The sequence below is a fragment of the Bos indicus genome, chromosome 10, assembly GCF_029378745.1.
Source record: "Bos indicus isolate NIAB-ARS_2022 breed Sahiwal x Tharparkar chromosome 10, NIAB-ARS_B.indTharparkar_mat_pri_1.0, whole genome shotgun sequence".
In the NCBI taxonomy this organism is placed as follows: domain Eukaryota; kingdom Metazoa; phylum Chordata; class Mammalia; order Artiodactyla; family Bovidae; genus Bos; species Bos indicus.
The window spans coordinates 46,816,725-46,836,414 of NC_091769.1; the positions used below are offsets into that span (position 1 = coordinate 46,816,725).

The 19,690-nt window shown below is 48.1% G+C and overlaps 1 protein-coding gene and 1 pseudogene across 29 annotated transcripts in view; both read right to left on the bottom strand.

The window, feature by feature from the left end:
- Positions 1 to 15,121, bottom strand: part of TPM1 (tropomyosin 1) — a 29,624-nt gene extending 14,503 nt beyond the window's left edge. For 8 of the 29 annotated variants that reach the window (XM_019968724.2, XM_070797457.1, XM_070797460.1 and 5 more), the window contains exons 1-2: positions 14,900 to 15,117; positions 13,698 to 13,823 (exon numbers count right to left, since the gene is read on the bottom strand). In XM_019968724.2, coding sequence (XP_019824283.1) covers positions 13,698 to 13,823; positions 14,900 to 15,013 — 240 coding nt within the window. In that variant the 5' untranslated portion in view covers positions 15,014 to 15,117. Of the gene's footprint in view, positions 1 to 8,136; positions 8,342 to 13,697; positions 13,824 to 14,023; positions 14,150 to 14,899 lie in introns of those variants that run through there. The other 21 variants (XM_070797469.1, XM_070797471.1, XM_019968725.2 and 18 more) reach the window with 16 other exon arrangements.
- Positions 7 to 7,206, bottom strand: LOC109565064 (cytochrome b-c1 complex subunit 7 pseudogene; annotated as a pseudogene).
- Positions 15,122 to 19,690: the final 4,569 nt, after the last annotated feature.

Below are 19,690 nucleotides of genomic sequence, written 5' to 3' on the forward strand. Positions count from 1 at the left end.
CTGGGCAGAGAATGAGAGGTGTTTTAGTGTTGGAGAGGATGTGAGGGTAGTGCCTTCAAGAGGGGCTGGACTGAAACGTTGGTTCAACAAGGAAGCCTGGCTTTGTGGTGAGCTACCCTAAAGTGTGCTACAAGCCGTGGTCAACTCTGGAGTTGCTGGATATGTTCATCCATTGATTTATCCAGTGGTTGTCCACCTTGGATTTGCTATATGCAAATCCACATATATCATCCCCGCGAGACAGAGAGACCGTCAGCAACGCTTTCTCATTTGGTTCCTTTCTACCACAGATTTCAACAGGCTGGCTTTATCTGACTGTCAGAGGGGAGCTTCATCACAGCCACCTCACACGGTGGGGGATGAGGTGTGGATAGAGGCGACAGGACTGACCCAGGCTCCATCACACAAGATGAGAGGAGCTCGGCGAGAACTCTGACTCAGGAGTCTCAATTCTCCTTTCTTCTGATCACAGTCTCAAAGGGGCTTTATTAAATATTTTAGGAACTAAAAGATTTTTAAGTTCAGTGGTTCTAAAATATAAAACCATACAGAGACACAACAAAACCCAGTAAGCCCCCGTGCCCTTCAGCACCTCTTGAGGATAACAGGTCACACTGGAATACTGCCAAGACAAATTTCCCAAGCGCCTGTGACCTAAGCCTACAGGCATTTCTTACAAGTCAGGGTTGCTACAAGAAGAGTTTCAGCCTCCTTAGATACTGTTTTCACTTGGTATCTATCTCTGAAATATGCTCCTTTTTTTGGGATGTGATGTTGACCTACAGTTATAAGCATTTATTACTATGAGCCTCAGGACACTTGCAAGACTGGCTGAGTCCATTACATACACTTGCATTGGTGGCTGTTTAAATATTATGCACGGAAGTGAAAGATGGAATTTGCTAATCTGGTAGTGTTTCCTCATCTACTTTCAGTTCAGTTCAGTTCAGTTCAGTCGCGTCTGACTCTTTGCGACCCCATGAATCGCAGCATGCCAGGCCTCCCTGTCCATCACCAACTCCCGGAGTTCACTCAGACTCACGTCATCTACTTTGAATGTGTGCTTATCCTGCAATGATGGGGTTTTCAGGACATTTGGGAGTTTTCTAAAAATTACGGCCTGCACTTAGGGATGATGCTAGCTCTCTACCTACAGTGCTATCTTCCTTACTCACGTTCCTTCTTATGTGCAAGGAATCATGATTCTCTACACGGAGTATGGGCTCAGTAAATGTCTACGGAATAAAATAAGCAAAAACAACTTAAACAAAAGCAACTTTCTGAGTTCTGGACCCATGGTACACGGGCTTGAAATGTACAAGTAGTGAGAGTCTACGATCACAGCCTTGAACTAAAGGAACATGAGAACACTCTGCTCTCTGCTCATCTAGATTTGTAAAATTTTAAAAGCCAAGTTCTCTCTGGGAAAGAGAGGTGATTAGGGCATCTCCAACCTCGGTGAAGGACTCTATAAAAACATTCAAATACACTTTTATCTCGTCAAAAATTAACTATGTAGTAACAACTGGCTGATGGAGGCAGGGAGGGGGGGGAAATGTGAAACGAATCCAAGGTCAGTTTACAACTGTACCCACCCACAAAGTCAATCATTATAGATGCACAGTGAGAATTGGGCCCCACCAGGTCTCAATGGCCAGTGAACGTGGTTTTTTGGGGGCTGGCGGTGGGGGGAGGGATGAGGGTAATATGGATAACACATTTCTTAAGTACGAGAACTTTTAAAAGTTTTTAGCCCTGTAGTAAAAAAAAAAAAAAAAAAAACTGGTAGAAGGTATACATTAACGGCATATCTTTGGGTCAGGTCAGATTTCTGTATTTTCCAGTTCCAGAAAAATTCTATTCCTTTTTTCACTCCCCTCAACAAGAATTATAATATTTATTTAAAGCAATACATTTACAGCCCAAAGAGTTCTACATTATACATTTCAGGTTTAACCAATTTCATAAAAATACTTGAGAACAGCTGTATCCACAGATTTAGACTACTAAATTATTTCTTTGCCCATTTTTCTCTTTTCTTTCCTGAATAACCTCTTTTAGATATGGTTCAAGGTAGAATTTATCTGCCTCGTATTTTGTCCGCTGCTCTTTAGGCAGGATCTGCTGCCTCATGCTCAGGTCCAGCGCTCTCTTAATGCGAAACCCTCTGTCGTTATAAAGGTTCTCAGAAAGCCTTCTTATGGCTTCTCTTACATCGTCATTCTCATACATTGTATCATCTGGCATTAAGCCCAGTTTATTGAACCCAGTAGCCTTGCATACCATTTTCGAATACCCTCCAGCTCCACCTGCTTGATGCCGAAACGGCTAGCCTGTTTGCCATGTTGACCTGAGATAGAAGGAAAATTCTATTCCTTTTATGAACTGGGGTGGGAGGACAAGCAAGCAACTCTGAAAGCCGAAAACTAAAATGAACAGCAAAACAAACCCACCCCCTAAAATACCACCAAGAAAAAAAAATCAGTAGAGTGTCTAGGTCATGTACTCAAAAGTATTTTCTCCCTCTTTCTTAAATATGCTTGTTATAGGTGCTGTGGCCAGAGAAATGTCAACAAGATTTTCAAAACAATTTCTGTAGCCACCACACTAGAAGTTTCCAGCTCTGTTTTCAATCTGGGCCCTGACCTCAAGGACTTTGTACTCACAGAAAGGAGACTGTTTATGCTCTAGGGAAAGGACCTTTCAGGTGACAGGCCACTCTGGGTCCCCAGGCTCCCATGTACCTGGGGCGTTGGAGACAGCACTCCGTGTTCATTCCTGCCTCTGCACAAAAGATCTCCCTCCCTGAGAGGAACCCCCATTGATCCAAATCTTTGCTCTTCTGGCCTCCACTCTGCTTTTTCTTTAGCTCTGGATGCAGTCTTATAGATGGAACTTCTTTCCCCCTTGGAGCATTTTGTAGAATCTACATTAGGGGTTGTGTCCTATAGGAATACCAGTCGACAGGCCCCATAGAGGGCACCCAAACAACAGCCAGGAATGGATACCAGTTCCAGGAGCCAGGACTGGGTCAATGCAGAGAACAGACCTGTGAGTGGTCCACAAAAATGGGGTCTCAGATGTTTAGCTCAAAGGGTCCCTAATTCCCACAAATGGCTGAGTTCACCTGAAGACACATATTAAAAGTACACATTTCCAGGCCCCATCCCTAGAGATTCTGATCCAAGAGGTCAAGAGAGGAAGGTGGGAATCTGCACTATAAAAAAGCACCCACCCACCACCCCACCCAAAGACGCCAGCAAAGCCTACAGGAAGCACTTATGCAGCTCTTTGTTGAGCAAATAGGAAGAGGGAGGGACCTCTGACCCTGAGGGTTGAAGCATGCTTGGGTCACATAGCCATCAGTGGGAGACAGGACGAGTACCCAGTTCCCTGCTCCTCCTGTACAGGCTCGCCTGTTTCACTTTTCAAGGCTTCCTGGAGCCTCAGAGAAGCCCTGGAATTGTTGGTTCTCACCTATGGGGTCTTTCCACCTTCTGACATCAGCACGGCAGGTTCTCTACAGTCACCCCCAATTCAAGCCCCTGACTCAAAGAAAGGCCTTCGGGACAAGGCCTAACCAGGACTAGGAGAACTGTACTCATTATCATCTGCTGAGCAAGTCCTCTCAATGCTTTTTGAAAAAAGGCGTGGTATAAAATCAAAAACATCATCAAGTAATACCAAGGGGGAACAGCTCACACAAGGACACAGAGCATTTGTTCTCAACCCAAGAAGCCAACGGCTGCTGCCCTGGGAGGTTTCACAGCAAGATGGGCAAAGGTGCTTGTAGGTTACAGCCTGGATTTGAATGCAGTATCTGGGGAGTAAGTATCCCTACAAAAGGTTCCCCAGGGAAAAACCTGGACTCTTCCAGGCTTCTCAGGCCTTACAGTACTGGTCTGATCACAATTAAGTTTGGCTCCCTAGAACTGAAGATACATTCAATTTCATCAATTAAGGGCACTCTTTTCACTTTTTTTTTTTTGGATTATGCTGTGTTCAAAAGGCTCACATCTCTCACCTTCACTAGCTTTTATTTCTGGTATGTATTCTCTGAGTTCTGAGGCTTATTCAGGTATTTTCTAAGGTTGTTTTCATCACAATACCTGGGCAGTCTACTTAAGACTTCACTGGCTGTTGCCTAAGTACAAACCTCACAGCCACAGGACCTTTTGTTATTTAAAAAGCAGATATAAATAACAAGGCATTTGGGAAGGGTCACGACCCCAGACGCAAATTATTTCCAGGCATGAAAATCACCCTCAGTGTCCTAGGTTACCTTTTAACAAGGTAACCCATGTGTTGACACTGCTGGCAAAGTCTTTGTTTAGGATATTAGTTTCTTTTATTTCAAAAATGCTATTGTGTCTCAACATGCTATGAGCTACTCAGAAAAGAGACTACTATATTAGTAAAGGCTACCAACTGTCTTCCTGGAGAATTGTTGTTAAGCAACCACCAGGTGCCCTGCACTTGTGAGGTGCCTTAGAGCTGTATGTGCCTTGCCCCATCCCCTTCCACAAGGGGTGCGCTCAGCTGTTCACTCATGTCTGATCCTTTGCGACCCCATGGGTTATAGCATGCCAGGCTCCTCTGTCCATGGGATTCTCCAAGCAAGAATACTGGAGTGGGCTGCCATTTCCTGCTCCAGGGGATCTTCTTGACCCAGAGATCAAATCCAAGCCTCTTTTGTCTCCTGTGTTGGCAGGTGCATTCTTCACCACTGAGCCACCTGGGAAGCCCTCTTCCACAGGGCAGGTGTACACCATTCCTGTGCTCTTCTACAAGACGCTACAAAGCTACAAAGCCATCAGAGGCATGCCCACACAATACAGCAAAAATATTTCTCCAAGTCAGATCTGAAAGAAAACTTTTACAGGGCCTAGATTTTCACAAAATCCAGATGTTACAGTCAATATACCTAGAGACAATTTAAAAATATCAATGACTTTTACTTTAAAAACAAGTAGTCCTGTTAACACTTAAGAAGAAATAATGGTAGGAGAATAATATTATATTCTAAGAACAAATCCTCTGAATATATTTTCCAAGTCCTCCTGAAGTGGAGTGCAGCATGGGATGATCACAGGTCAGGTCTTTTTATTTCATGCAAAGTGTAGTTGTCCAGAGACGGTTTCACCCTTTACTGTGTAAGACCAAGCCACTACAGCCAAGTTAAACTTCTGCCCTTATATGGTAAGGAAAGGGGGAAAAAAAACACGCATGACATTAAGGGGCACTCCCATGGATAAGAGATAAAAACAACCTCTCTATCCGCACCAAAGCCTATAATTCATGAGGCATATTTGTACAATGAGCAAGAAGGGATATGAACAGGGCATTGTAGTGCCTTAGCCTCATCTATATATGAAAGCAGAAAGGCAGAGAGTACACTCCTGTTATTGCCACCCTGGGGGTGCCAATGTGAACACAAAATACACTTTTAGAATCCTGGTCTCAGAAATATTTACCAATTCTAAAGCGGGAAAGGGCTGGGATTTTTGTAAGTTGGTTTTTCCTATGATTTAATAAAGTTACCAATTAAGAACCTACAGGTTGCAACTCTAAGTCCCTTTGTTTGCTGGGTACCATCCAGAAAGGAGAAAGGAGGACTGGCTTCTTCTTGCTCCCTCTTTTCCTTTGATAAGGACAAAAGACAAACAAAACCCCAGTGGGTCACAAGACCTAGAGTCAACCACTACATCGAGCAAAGTAGTTGCATTCCAACATTCTGAAGGGCCCACACACCTTGGAAAAAATAAACCAGTAGAAAAAGAGAGATGACTGCTTTTTCCAAGGTAAGTGCTGGTGTAACAGGGCCAATTAACTACAGCCTGTCTGAACCTTTGAGACTCTGAATGTAGAGCTAACTCTCCAAATATTTTTTTGCAGTGGTTCACGACTTTGTCACTAAACTTTAATCTCTGCTGCCAAGAAAAACTGTGACTGCTAGCTTAACTCATAGCTATGTCTGACAACTACCAAGAAACCACCTTAAATTAGCTATCTTCAAGTTTCAGTTTTGTAAGTTAGGAACACCTCTCAATCTGAAATTCCCTCTTCTGTGGGCTGACCCAGTCCTTAAGTTGTTTTCATAAAAAGTTCTGTGTCCGTCTATCCCATCTTCTGGATAGACTATTTTCAAAAATCGCTTTAAAAATTGAAGTTATTTAAACTTTTTAACATAAAGCTTTGAAAAGAATGAAAGCACTACCTTTACCCAACTGGCCCAGGAAGAGTACTGTTATAAAAACTAAGCCCAAAAGAGAAGGTGAGTGTAATAGTCACAACGTGCCCTTCATAAAATTTATCTTCTGTGTCTAACATCAATCACCAGGACAGGAGTCCATAAGAGGCGCTCCTGTACAAGACCACATATACCCTTTCTCAGCAGGGGGAGGGAAGCTCTACCAACTTCCACCACTAACACTGCTTTGACCCATCAAACATTCCTTCCAGCCTGCCTGTGTCCTCTCTCTGTTCAAGTTGAAATAAGAATTACTGATTAGAAGCATTGAAATGGAGTGTTTTAAGACATAGTGAAATGAGCATCCCATTTTTAAAGCCCTTTGATAGCTGGAGAACTGAAAGCAAGGGAATAATGAGCGATGCAGAGTGCAAAGCCATTCTAATACTAACTGACACAAGGCACTAGTGTGCTAAGCGCCATGGCAACTTCTTTACACATACTCTTTTCATCCTCACAACAGGCAGGTACTACCATTACAAACATTGTGCAGTCCGCGAACTGAGGGGCTGACACGTTCAATGATTCGCAGCCAGGGTCAAAAGTTCTTATCCATCATCCTGTTCTGTTGGTTCTAATGGTTCAAGGACAACAGCGAGTCAGAGAAGGAGTTGGAATTCATTCATTGCCTGGCGAAATGCAGAAACAGCCACGGGACCTTTGCTGTCTTGTCCTTTACAGAAAATGATTTCTTGCCTATCGATTTCCTGGTTCCTCTCCATTTTTATCTGAAACTGCATCTAGTTAGGCTTTCCTCTTAAGAGGATCCATTTGCTTCTAGGTATTTTATGCAACACAGGTCCCATAGCTTCTACAGCCCACCATAACACCATTACACACACTTCTCATTACATACACTTTTTCTCTAAAGGCTTCTATTAGTACTGCACGCTACAGTCCATGGGGTCGCAAAGAGTTGGACACGACTGATCGCGCACAGGCCCCGCGCACGCGCGTGCCCACACCCTCCCACCCACCCAACAAGCACGACAGTGTATGAGCGCTTGTCCTAAAATTTCCAAGGTGTTTGAGTATCCTGATATAAAACACACATACTCAAACAGCGAACAAACAGCGAACGCCTAAACTACCTCTGAGATCCTGTTCCTGTTTGCTGGATACGTTTGCCTAGGAAAAACGAAGGAAGCCAGATATTACACTCAAAGTGGGGGAGGGGGAAGCCGGCGGGAGAAAACACCCAATAATCATAGCCATTTAGCCAACTTTTTCAAGACTCGGTAACAAAGGAACATCTATCTGTACAGGAGAACTTGGGAGGAGGGCTGGTTAAGAAAGGGAAAGGCAAAGGGCCGCATACTAAGTCAAAACACGCGCTGTCAGTGTCTCACCCACCCCCAGAGAAACAGGCTTTCAAGAAACCAAGGCTAGACAGAGATGGGCGAGTTCAGCATCCCCGGGCCTCAAAACCTGGCAATGCCTCAGACGTGATCTGTTAGCGTCCTTCCCAAAAGAACAGATTTCCACAAGGAGGGACCTCTTTTGTCCCCACCTTCCGAGTAAATAATGCCAGGAGGGCAAAGGGCACATCCCTTTGCCTCGGGGGACCCGAGGCGCCGTGTCGAACGCAAACACCCCACACAGAGCCCCTTCTGGGAAAGTGCTGCTTCCAGAACCTTCTCAACACCACTCCTGCTTTCCCCTCGGTTCTTTGACTGTAGACCAGAGAGATGAAAAGGGCCGAGGTGAAGGGGCAAGACCCCTCCCCAGACGACACCTGCGGGCCCAGGTGCGCCAGGTGCCCCCCGAGGCAGGGGGAGGGGTAGAGAAGGTGGGCTCCGGGAGGCCTTGCGGGGCGCCGGGGCGGGGGCGGGGGGGCGATCGGGGAGAAGGCGCCTCTGGTGGTGGGTGATGGGTGGGTCCCTTACGGTCTCCCTCAGCTTCCTCTCGTAGTCCAGTTCGCGCTGCAGGCTGCCCGCGCGCTCCTCCGCGGCGTCCGCCTGCTCCTGCAGGCTCCGAATCTTCCTCCGCACCGCCTCCAGCGAGCTGCTCCCCGCCATCGCGCCGGGCGGCGGCGGGCCGGCAAGCGGGCGGGCTGCGGTGGGAGAGGCGGGCTGCTGCGCTCCTGCTGCTGCTGCGGCTGCCGCACTCCGACCGACCGCCCGCCCCGCCCAGGCCGCAGCGCGCGACGGCGGCGCCCCCTGCGGCCCAGGCTCAGCCCGGAAGTCTCGGCCTCCCGGGAAGCTCAGGCGAACCGCAAGCGGGTGCGCGAGCGCCGGGGGCGGACCCAGCGGGCGGGGCGGGTCGCGCGCCGCGGACCCCGGGAATTCTCCAGTCGCGGGAGGCACGGCGCATGCTCGCGGCTGCCCGGCTGAAGGGCGCGGCGCGCGCTGCGGGGGCACCAGGTGGGCAGGAGACGGGGCCCCATGGCGCCTAGGATGTTACTTGGACTCCCAGCGCCCCGCCCTGGCGCCGCGGAGAACCCGGAGTAACGGATTTGGCAGCAAGGGGCGACGGTGCCGCCTACTGGCGGCGGGAGCGCTCCGCTCCGGACTGCCAGATCCCTGCCCAAGAGGGAGAGAAGCCGAGCGACGGGTTTGGGGCTTAAATGTGTCCCCAAAGGGACTGTAAAGAACCCCAGAACACCAGATCCTAACCCAGCAACTCTCCTCCCCTCCAAACTCATGACGTGAAAACCACTAACATACTGCAGAGGTTAAACCTCCTAAATGCTGTCTTGCTGGGTTTTGGTTTTCGCCTGGCTGTGTGACTTGGAAAACAACGTGACTTCATCTGTAAAAGCGCGGTTAATAGTAATACGTGCTGCTGATGCTGCTAAGTCGCTTCAGTCGTGTCTGACTCTGTGCGACCCCATAGACGGCAGCCCACAGGCTCCCCGGTCCCTGGGATTCTCCAGACAAGAACACTGGAGCGGGTTGTCATTTCCTTCTCCAGTGCATGAAAGTGAAAAGTGAAAGTGAAGTCGCTCGGTCGTGTCCGACTCTTCGCGACCCCATGGACTGCAGCCCACCAGGCTCCTCCGCCTATGGGATTCTCCAGGCAGTAGTACTGGAGTGGGTTGCCATTGCCTTCTCCAAGTAGTACATGAGGATTATGAAATAATAGAAAGCGCGAAGCACAATAAAAGGTAAGTAGGGAACTCAATGATAGCTTTAGTTAATAACAGGCATTGTCTTAGAGGAGAAATACGGTATGCTGCTGCTAAGTCACTTCAGTTGTGTCCGACTCTGTGTGACCCCATAGACAGCAGCCCACCAGGCTCCCCTGTCCCTGGGATTCTCCAGGCAAGAACACTGGAGTGGGTTGCCATGTCCTTCTCCAATGCATGAAAGTGAAAAGTGAAAGTGAAGTCGCTCAGTCGGGTCCGACCCTCAGCGACCCCATGGACTGCAGCCTTCCAGGCTCCTCCGTTCATGGGATTTTCCAGGCAAGAGTACTGGAGTGGGATGCCATTGCCTTCTCCGAAATAAGGTATGAAACTCCTTAAATGAACTTACAAGACAGAAACAGACTCACAGACTTAGAGAATCAACTTACGGTTGAGGGGAAGGGATGGTTATGGAGATTGGGATGGACATGTACACTCTGCTATATTTAAAATGGATAACCAACAAGGACCTACTATACAGCACAGGAAGCTCCACTCAATCTTATGTGGCAGCCTGGAGGGGAGGAGAGTTTGGGGGAGAATGGATACATATATATTTGGCTGAGTCCCTTCCCTGTTCACCTGAAACTATCACACAATATTGTCAATCAGCTATATTCCAATATAAAAAAGTTAAAAAAAAAAAACAAAACACACACAAGCACTGTCTTAAGAGTCAGGCTATGGCCCATAACCATCTGTGGGACCTCAGACCTGCCAGCCTCTCTGGAACTTACTTTCTTTTCCATAAAAACAATTGTCTCAAGGGTCCCTTCTAGTTACAGCCTTCTCTGATTGTAGGAAGGTTGTAATCTGGAATCTGACCAATTCTGGGCTGGACTGAGAAGCCTTTTAAAAGCACACCAAGGTAAAGAATGTGACTGCCAATGCAGGTGGGTTCGACCCCTGGATCAGGAAGATCCTCTGGAGAAGGAAATGGCAACCTCTTCCAATATTTTTGCCTGAGAAATCCCATGGACAGAGGAGCCTGGCAGGCTACAGTCCATGAGGCTGCCAAGAGTCAGACACTTAGTGACTACACAACAACAATAAATACAGACAAGATACTGAACATTTCCTTTACCCCAAGGATCCCTCAAATTGCCTTTTGGAAGTCATGTTCACTTATCCCCTGCCTCATCCCTTATATAAGCCCTGGCACCTACTATTTTTCTTCTCTATAATGTTATAATTGTTTGAATGTTATATAAATGCAACAATACAGTATGTAACCTTCAAGAAGTTAAAAAAAAAAAAAAAAAAAGCACACCAAGGAAGCCAACAGAACCCTATGAGAGCATCCGGCTGCAGCTGGATGAAAACCAAAGTGGACACAATCTCTGGGAACAAGTCTCGGTCCATACTCCCCTTGGGCTATGTTTTTAAATGTCTTCTAAGTCTCATGGCTTTCTTTCCTCACCTTTCTCACAGAAGGCCCTTCAAGTCAGTTCCAATGTGTTTAAGTGTGGGAATAATGAAGAGAAAGAAAACACAGTTGACAACCCCCTCCTCCTCGAAAGCCCTAACAACTGAACTTGCTTTTCTGACTCATTTGCTAAGGACATTATCACAGTCTCTGCTGAGACTCACAAGTCCCAGCATGGGCTCTCACATCCTGTAGGTGGAGCCTCTCGCTTTGTTTCCACAGTTTGTCTAGTCAGGAGGGTGGTCACAACTGCTTCCCTAAGGGTACAGACAGTAGGTCTCCAACTTTGAGGGTGGGAGAGGGATCATCTGGGAACCTTCAGGAGCCCTGGAAAATGCTGGACACGTGCACATGCTCCAAGCAGCCAACTAGTGACTTAATGTCTTGCTTTTCAAACACCTGGGAAAGTCAGTTTCAGGTGAGTTCACTTTCATGCTGATGTCATTATGCAAAAGAGTTTAGGACAGTTGTTCACAGCCTTGGCTGCACATTGGAATCACCTCAATCCCAGCGATTCTAATTGGCCTAGGGTGCAGCTTGGATTTTAAGTTTTTAAACCATCAATGTTTAGTTAAGGTTGAGAATCACTGATTTAGGAAGAAAAGACCTACATATTGGGAATAAAGACTCACATATTGCAGATGTCATAGACATCACAGTTATTAGGGAAGGGGTTTAAAGCCAAAGAAAATGGAGCCCTTGATCCCCTCCAGCCTCACTTAGGTGGAGAGACCATAAGAAATTCAAAACAAAGCCATCAGAGATTTGACCATGTGAATTACAACCTTTCAAGCTAGGACGAGCCCATTTCTGGAATAGGATTTGTAAATCGTTTGGTAGAAAATTAGTAGAAAAATGTTTTTAGCAGTAGAAAAATGTAAAAATATTTTACACTGGTGAGTAATGACAATCCAATGCCCTAGTCCCAAATGTAATATGATTCGACCTCAGGAAGTTGACCTCTCTCCTACCTCCTCCTTCCCTTTGTGACATCTGTCTCTTCCTCCTCAGGTCTTGACTATTTTTACTAGTTAGGAATCACTCTAAATAAAGCATTTCTTCACGAATGTCTTCTACATCCCTACAGGTTGCAAACAACCTAAAAGAGGAAGATAATATACTACCCCCCCAAAAAAGTGTACCATATTAGGGACAGTTTTCCAGTGGGGGGGAGGGAACAGTTTCAGAAACCTCCCCCTCCTCCTGGCTCCGCCCACTCCCCCCCTCCCACTAGCTTTAAATATCCTCTTTGCTACTTCTGCCTCATCTCATTCCAAAGCTCCCTTAAACAAGATTTTTCAATAAAGACATGATAGCACCACATAGTTACACAATAATTATGATTTTTTTTCCCCCTTAAGAATTGTAGTAGCTTTTTTCTCCTCTTGCTTTCAGTCTTACTGGGCTATTTTCAAATTCTCTGCATTCTTTTCCTTATAAGGAATATCTCTCCTTGATCTATCAGCGGCCCTTTTGAAAAAGCTAAATAAACGTCCTGCTGGAGAATCTGGGGGAGACAGGCCTCCTCCATTTAACCATATACGGAGCAGACATCTGATCTACATTATACAAAACTGGTGCAGAGTTATACATGTTTTTTGGCTCTTTTTCTAAAGCCAGGTAGTTTGTGACTTAAATATTTTAGCTAAATCAGTGCTTCCTTGAACCCCCTCTCCAGGGACCTTGCTCTTCACTGAAACTTTTTCTTTTTGTCAGATTCTAAATGTCCTGTGTCTGGATCTCTCATTTACAAAGCACGCTTGGAGATTACATTTCACACCTTTCACATCACAGAAAGCCTTTACTGATTTCAAAACCCAGACCCTCCATCAATGTATACTTCACTCCCATACAAAAAATTCTGCCGTTGCCCTTAGTTGTTCAACTTTCTGGGCATAGCTTTCCCTGGTGCTCATACATTCTTGAAATTGTTGCTCACTTCCCTAGGAATTCTTGCCTAATTGGGCCTCTAGGCTTAATTAGCTTCCAGAATGGTGTGAAAAAGAAGTCATTTCTTTGGAAATCTAATGCCTGTCTTGACTTATGCAGCAGAAGAGGCAAGCTCTTCAGCTAGAAGAGATTTCAGAGGGCAGAAGACAAAATACTGGCAGAGCTTTTGTGGTGTGTGCATCATCCTCGAGACTATGTGGTGGCTGTCAGAGGCTGGCAGGTCGGGGCGGGGCAAGCAGGGGAACCAGGGGCAGCTAGCACACTATACCATATAAAGCACTGAGCTATATATAACTCCCAGCTTACTTTCTGTATCTAGTGCCCTCAGAGTGCAGACCCAAGCAAGTATCATCTTCCCAGGCAGATCTGAAGGGCTGGATTAAGACTTCCCTGGTAAGGAGGCCTCAAGGGTTTCTGAGGCCCACCATCAAGCTTAACCTTCTCAGAATAAGTAGCACACACTATGTCATTCTTTCAATATAGAGGCTAGGTCTTCTGAATCCTGACTAGATTGGTCACTGAAAACCAGGCCTTCCCACCCACCAGAGATAGCAAAAAGAAAGAAAGTGGAGAAAACTAGGCATTCTGCTTGCACAAACCTTGGTGATGACACCTCAGAGGTTTTCTGCCACCACGGGGAAGGGTTCACCTCCAGAGTCCAATTTCAGTTGCTGTGTTCTCCCAGATTCTCACCACCCCCACCCGCCTCCAACCCCAGGGGTGAGGGAAAGAAGGAGAAAAAAGAGAGGAATGGATGAAATAAAAATGAACGTGTGCAGTAGCAGTTGAGGGCAGCATCCAGTGCTCTGGGCCATGGCAGGCTGTGCGCACGTGTCCAGCTAAGAGGAGGTGACCCTCCTCCATGGTTCTCTGGCCTCTGTGGTGACCCCCAGAGCAGGCCCCAAGGGCAGCAGGTGAGGGGGGCAGCGTGTGCGTGCACTTACGTCGGTGGCCTTTTTCTCCGCCAGCTCCAGCTTCTCCTGGGCATCTTTGAGAGCCTCGGAGTATTTGTCCAGTTCATCTTCGGTGGCCTTGAGTTTCTTTTGCAGCGACACCAGCTCATCTTCCAGCTGGGAGTGGCCGTGGGGGACGGGGACGGGACGGGGTGGGGGGTGCGGCAGGCAGCGTGATCCCGCAAGGGAGGGTTGTGGGTGCACAGAGCCAGAAGGACAGGGACAGCGGGAGAGAGAAAGGGAAAGACAGGGAGGGAGAGAGAGAGAGAGAGACAGAGTTAGCCATTCGTGCGCCGCGCCGCGCGCGCCCGGGGTACCTTGGCGGCGGCCTCGTCGGCGGCCAGGAGGCTGTCCTCTGCCTTGTGCAACTCCTCCAGCACCCGGTCCCGCTCGTCCTCCGACACCCGCAGCAGCTTCTCCTTGGCCGCTATGTCCTCCTCGAGCTGGGGGGCGGCGGCGGGCGGGCGCGGGCGGCCGGCACGGACCGGGTGTTAGACACACACACACAACACGGGCACCGGGTTGGCTGGGGCCCTTCAGCTTTGGGGCGCCACCGAGTTGGGGTTCAAGGGTCCTTAGGTAACCTCCTCTTGTCCCGAGGCTACTTCATACCCCCCACCGCTCCCGGGGACGAGACTCCTACCGAGGTCTCAGTGGGCTCAAGGCCACAACTTAGCGTTGCAGAAGAAATGGATGGGCCCGATTCCGCGCCCGCCATACCCTCTCTTCTGTCCCATCTTTGTTTTAACCAAAAAAACTCCGTGACTGTCGTTCCCCACTCCCGGACTTCCCCCCTCCCCCAGTTGAATGTTTTATATTCCCCGGTCAAAAGTCCAGAAGAACTTCTAAAACTTTCTGGACTTGATTCCCTTCAACCCTCCTCCTCTCCCCCACCCCCAGATCCAAAACTGTTTTCTGATCCTCAGAACGAAGTGCCTCTAGCACTTGATGGGACTTGGCGGGCTCCGGCAACCGGAGAAGGGAAATAAGCGTCCCCAGGTAAGAGAAAAAGTTAGAATAAGCCAGTTCTGCTCTTCCCCTCCCGCTTCTCAGGCGCCCTGGAGTGGGGATGGCTCCCGGAGTCCTCGGGGTGAGGGGCCAGGAAGGGGTGCTAGGCCGGGTCCCGGGGCTCCCGGCCCCAGGGCGGGCGGAGCGCGGGCGACCCGCGGGCGCACGGTTGGGGAGGCGCAGACCTGCTTGCTCCTGTCCTCCGCTGCCTTCTTATCGGCCTCCGCCTGCTCCGCTCGATCCAAGGCGTTCTCCTTGTCGAGCTTGAGCATCTGCATCTTCTTCTTGATGGCGTCCATGGTGGCGGCGGCGAGGGGCCCTGGGGCTGCGGCTGGAGCAGGGAGGCGAGCGCGCGGTGAAGCGGCGGAGCCGGAGTGCGAGCGCAGAGCCGCCTGCTGCTCCCAGATATGTACTTTCCCAAGGGGGCGACCGCATTCCTCAAGACAGCCAATACTTTTTTGGAAGAGCTTTTTTCTCCTGCCCCCTTTCCCCCTTCTCCTCCCTCCGCCCCCCGCGCCCTCCCCGCTGCTCCCGCGGGGGCTGCTCGCCCATTCGCTGCCGCCTGCCGGCCTCCCAGTTGACGGTGGATATGACTATATATGGGGACCCGAGCAGCCAGCCGAGGCAGCAGCCGGGCGAGGCCTCCCGTTTTCCAAACCTGAACGCCAGGAAGAGGGCACTTGGGCCTCTCCGGACCGGGGGCCTCGGTGCTATCCTCCGCCCTCTGCGCCCCCTCCTCCCAGGGTTCACGCTCCGGCCCTAGGGTCCCCAGCCGAGCCGTCCTAAGTCACAGGAGGCCTGAGGAGCCAGCCGGGCAGGTAGAGGATGCGCGTCGCTTCCTGGGCCGCCAGACCCAGCGGCTCGCCAAGCATCTGACCTGGGGTCCCTGCAGCCACCGCGACGGCGCCCAGGCCCATACGCTCCCGGCGCCCGCCCTGCCTACAGGGTGTCAGCCCGGGATGGCTCTCATGTTCTGGAAACTCAACTGGAGCAGAGAAAGGACAAGTTGGGAGGGAGGCCTGGGGTGCTGTATATGTCTGCTGGTGAGGGCCAGAACGTCTGCAAATCTGTCTTATGTGGTTCCCTGTCCCCCAGGGGAGAGACAGTTGTATACCTTAGGGACATAGGACTCGGTTCTGTGTGTGCCTGTGTGTGTGGTACTTCCCCAAAGGGTGGGGTGTGTTTGTTGGTGTGTGGGTAGGAGCTTGTGACTTTAACGGAAAAGGCTATTGAGTTTAGAGTCAGGCAACTTATTTTTTTGGTCTCTATCACCAGCAGCTCTGTAACCTTGACAAGTGAGTTGGCCTCTGTGCTACATCTTTAAACCTGGGGATGAGGGGTAGATGATCCCTATGGTGCCACCAGATCTAACTTTTAATCATTTTCCTTGCACTGAGTTTAGGGAGTTGGCCTCTTTCCATGTTAGGCACTCAGGTACTAGGTTACCAGAACACAGGGATAAATGTTATCCCAGCCAAGTCATTGTATCCACAGCTATAACTCTGAGGAGGGAACAGGCCCTGCTCTGTACAGTAAGCTCTGCTCAGAGGCAGGAGGATTTCCTCCTATAACTCTTACTCCTCCCAGTCCCCATGGGGAAAAGCCTGCTCTTTTCAGACTTTCGATGGGAAGGGAAGAAAGGGCTGTTCCCAAACCCTGCTTGAGACTGGCTGAGGCAGAGCTGGTGAGGGTCTTGTTGGGTCTTATTAACAGTCCCTGCAGAATAATTCACAACCTGTCCTACATGGATACTGAATATTCCCTGGACGGTATCTGAACAGATCAGGCAGGTCAAACAACTTGTAAGTCCTTCAGAGAATGATCAAGTTCCTCCCAGGATTTTATCAGGTTTCTTCCACTAACCCAACTTCCCAGGAGGGGGAAAACAAATACCCTGACCTAATGGTCAGAACACTAGATTTGTGTGCACAGGCACTGCATGGTACAGAAATTCACCAGGACCCTTTAATCATCGCACGTGAACCCAGCCACTGGAACACTGACAGAGTTCAAGGCCTCTGGGTGATACACAGATGTGTGGACCCCAGGGAACTGACTTCCCAACTTGGAGCTCAGCATAAGGTTTATGAGTAGGGACCCCAGAGTTAGACCCTGGAATCCAAACTTGGCCTGGCTACCTCCTTGCAAGATGGCCTTAACCACGTTATAATCTCTTTAAGCTTCAGTTTTCTCTTCTGTAAGGTAGGTATACAAACTCTTCCCTCTTAGGGTTGTTACAAGGATGAAAATGAGATAAAGAATGAAAAGCATTTTGTCTAGCGCATAGCAAAGTACTCAGTAAATTGTGGCTGCTCGGGTGGCAGAGGGCAAGTCATCTCTTGTCTCTGGGCCTCAGTTTTCTCATTTATAAAATGAGGCAACTGAACTAGAGAAACTCCTGGAGGGACCATGTATTGTGAATTTTCTCTACTGTGCCAAACATAGAGAAGCACGCTAAAGTTCCCTTAAATGAACTAGTGTTATAGACCATCTATTCAAACACACCACTGGTGAGCACTTTTATATACCAGGTAGGCACTAGGCTCCAGGATCCCCAATTAAGTAAGATACATCCATGTCTTCCAGGTGTTCAGCATGAACAGTGGAGAAAGAAGTAGAAATGACCAGGTCAGAGACAGACAGATAAAACTATTCTGACAGACAGATAAAAACTATTCTGAAAAGTGGTGGTTTTTAAACTGATTTTAGAGGAAGGATAGCAATTAGATAGAGAGGAGGGTATTGTATGAGCCAAGGGTAGAAAAGAGAATATTTGATGGTGGTTGGACAGTAGGTTCACTTGGGGATGAACTGGGACGTGAGACTGGAAAGGTAGATAAGAGGGGTGTATGGCAAAGGGGCTTGAATTTAGGGATTCATACATTCAGGCCTTATTGTTTAAGTTTAAAACATCCATTTTTTCTTCCCCTCCCTGCCTCTCTTACCCGCTTAGAAGTCAAAGACTATGGTGTCCAGTATGCAAATGGAGCTGCACAAAGCCAATTTAAAAAATTCCTTGGTACCATATCAGTAATCCCCAGACTGATGGGTTAACATAACAGGTCCCTGGCCTCAGTCATTTCCATTTCACCACTGGTGAGATTCTGCTCCATGAATAGCCTGGCAATCAACCAGGTTCAGCCCAACTTCATGGTCTGCACCATCCACTACCCTTCAAGGGTTAGGACCAGGCAAAATATCTTCACTTAAACAAGAATTTCTTCTATATTGGTCAGATCTCCTGGTCTTTGGATAACATCAAGGGTGTGGGCTGGGGACTTCCCTGGTGGTCCAGTGGTTAAGACTCCATGCTCCCAATGTAGGGGGGATGGGTTCAATCCCCAGCCAAAAAAAGAAAAAGAGGGGCAAGCTAGACAGCCATGGGATATACAGTATATTTCTGTTCCCCACCTGAGTGGCTATGACTTAAGGACAGATCCATAGACTAGCCAGGGACTTAGGGTTGTGGCCTGTTAGGCAGAGATGGACTGTGCCTCTGGGCTTCTCTTTGACTGTAGTTTGAACTGAGGAGCATGGAAAATATGAATCCATAGCTGAAGCAGCTGAAACAAAAAGGGGTTATGATCTTGGGCTGGAGATCACTTGTAAGAGGGTGATTAAGGTTGTTTACAGATATTTGGGCTTTCTTCCCAATCAGGTCTTGGTAGGATTGATTGCACATCCCCACCCAATTAAGTGTGCTCATTTGACGTGCTTTGGCCAAAGAAATGTGAACAGAACTAACTTATGGTAGATACTATGAGTTAGTATGACTCACTGTGTTCTTTTTCAAAGTTGTTGCTGTTTTGTAGTCTGAATTTCCAAGTGGCTGTGGTAAGTAGAGTTCCCCTCTCTCCAGAACCAACCCTTGGTGGACATGTAGCACAAGCAAGATATAAACCTCTGCTGTTTCAGGCCATTGAGAACTGGGGGCTGTTTGTTACTGAAGCATTACTAGCTTCTCCTGACTAATATATCATGACAGGCCATGTATCATTTAAGGTATGAGGAAGCAGAGAAGTTGGTTGTAGAGAAAAAGAATGGGATAGACATATCATGGTAAACAGAAACACCATTAGGAAAAAAGACTGGGAAACAATGACCAAATCTCAGTTCTGGGGGTCCTTATAATTATACCCTTTCCTTCCTGAGGTTACATGAGAGAGTCAATGTTCCTTGGAAGTTGAAAAACTGACCAGATCATGGTGATGTGGAACCCCGCACAGGATCCTTGGTCCAGAGGTTCTGTGTGAACACCAAGAGCATCCTTGGAATTTCCAGAAGATTTCTCCAGTGCTTGGTATTCAGTCATCTCTCCATAAATGTTTGTTGAATGACTGTTTTCTTGGCTGTTAACCATACAAGTAGGAGAAACAGTTCCTGGGAAGGAACCACAAGAAAACTAGGCTCAAAAGACTTAATTCCATTCAAAATAGAGATTCTATGTTATGTTGCCTGAAGAATGGGTATGTGTTGTGATAGGGTAGGACAAATGTCCCACAAATATTTACTGAGCCCCTTTTGTGTGCATGGCACTTAACTGGAGTTTATAAGATCAAGGGAGGTGGGTAAGAGATGGATCTTTTCCTCCAGGAGAAGCATCTATGTATGTTACAGGGTAAAACCCTCTTGGTGGGGGGATGGGGTGAGGCGCAGGGGAGGTCACTTATTATGTTTTTCAACTATATTACTGTTGTCCCAAATGCTGTCTGGGCTCTCCCCCCCCCCCATAGCTGTGAGGAACATATTGCAGATTTTTAAAATACTTTTTTTGCAGGGGAGGCACTCCCCAAAGGCAGCATGTGGAATCTTAGTTTCCTGGCCAGGGATTGAACCCATGCCCCCTTCAGTGGACATGTGGATTCCAATGGACCACTGGGAAAGTCCCCATATCACAGGTTTTCTAGGAGATCTTTCATTTTAAATACACTGTCCCTTCCCTCTATAAGAGCCCCCATACCTACCAGACTGTGTTT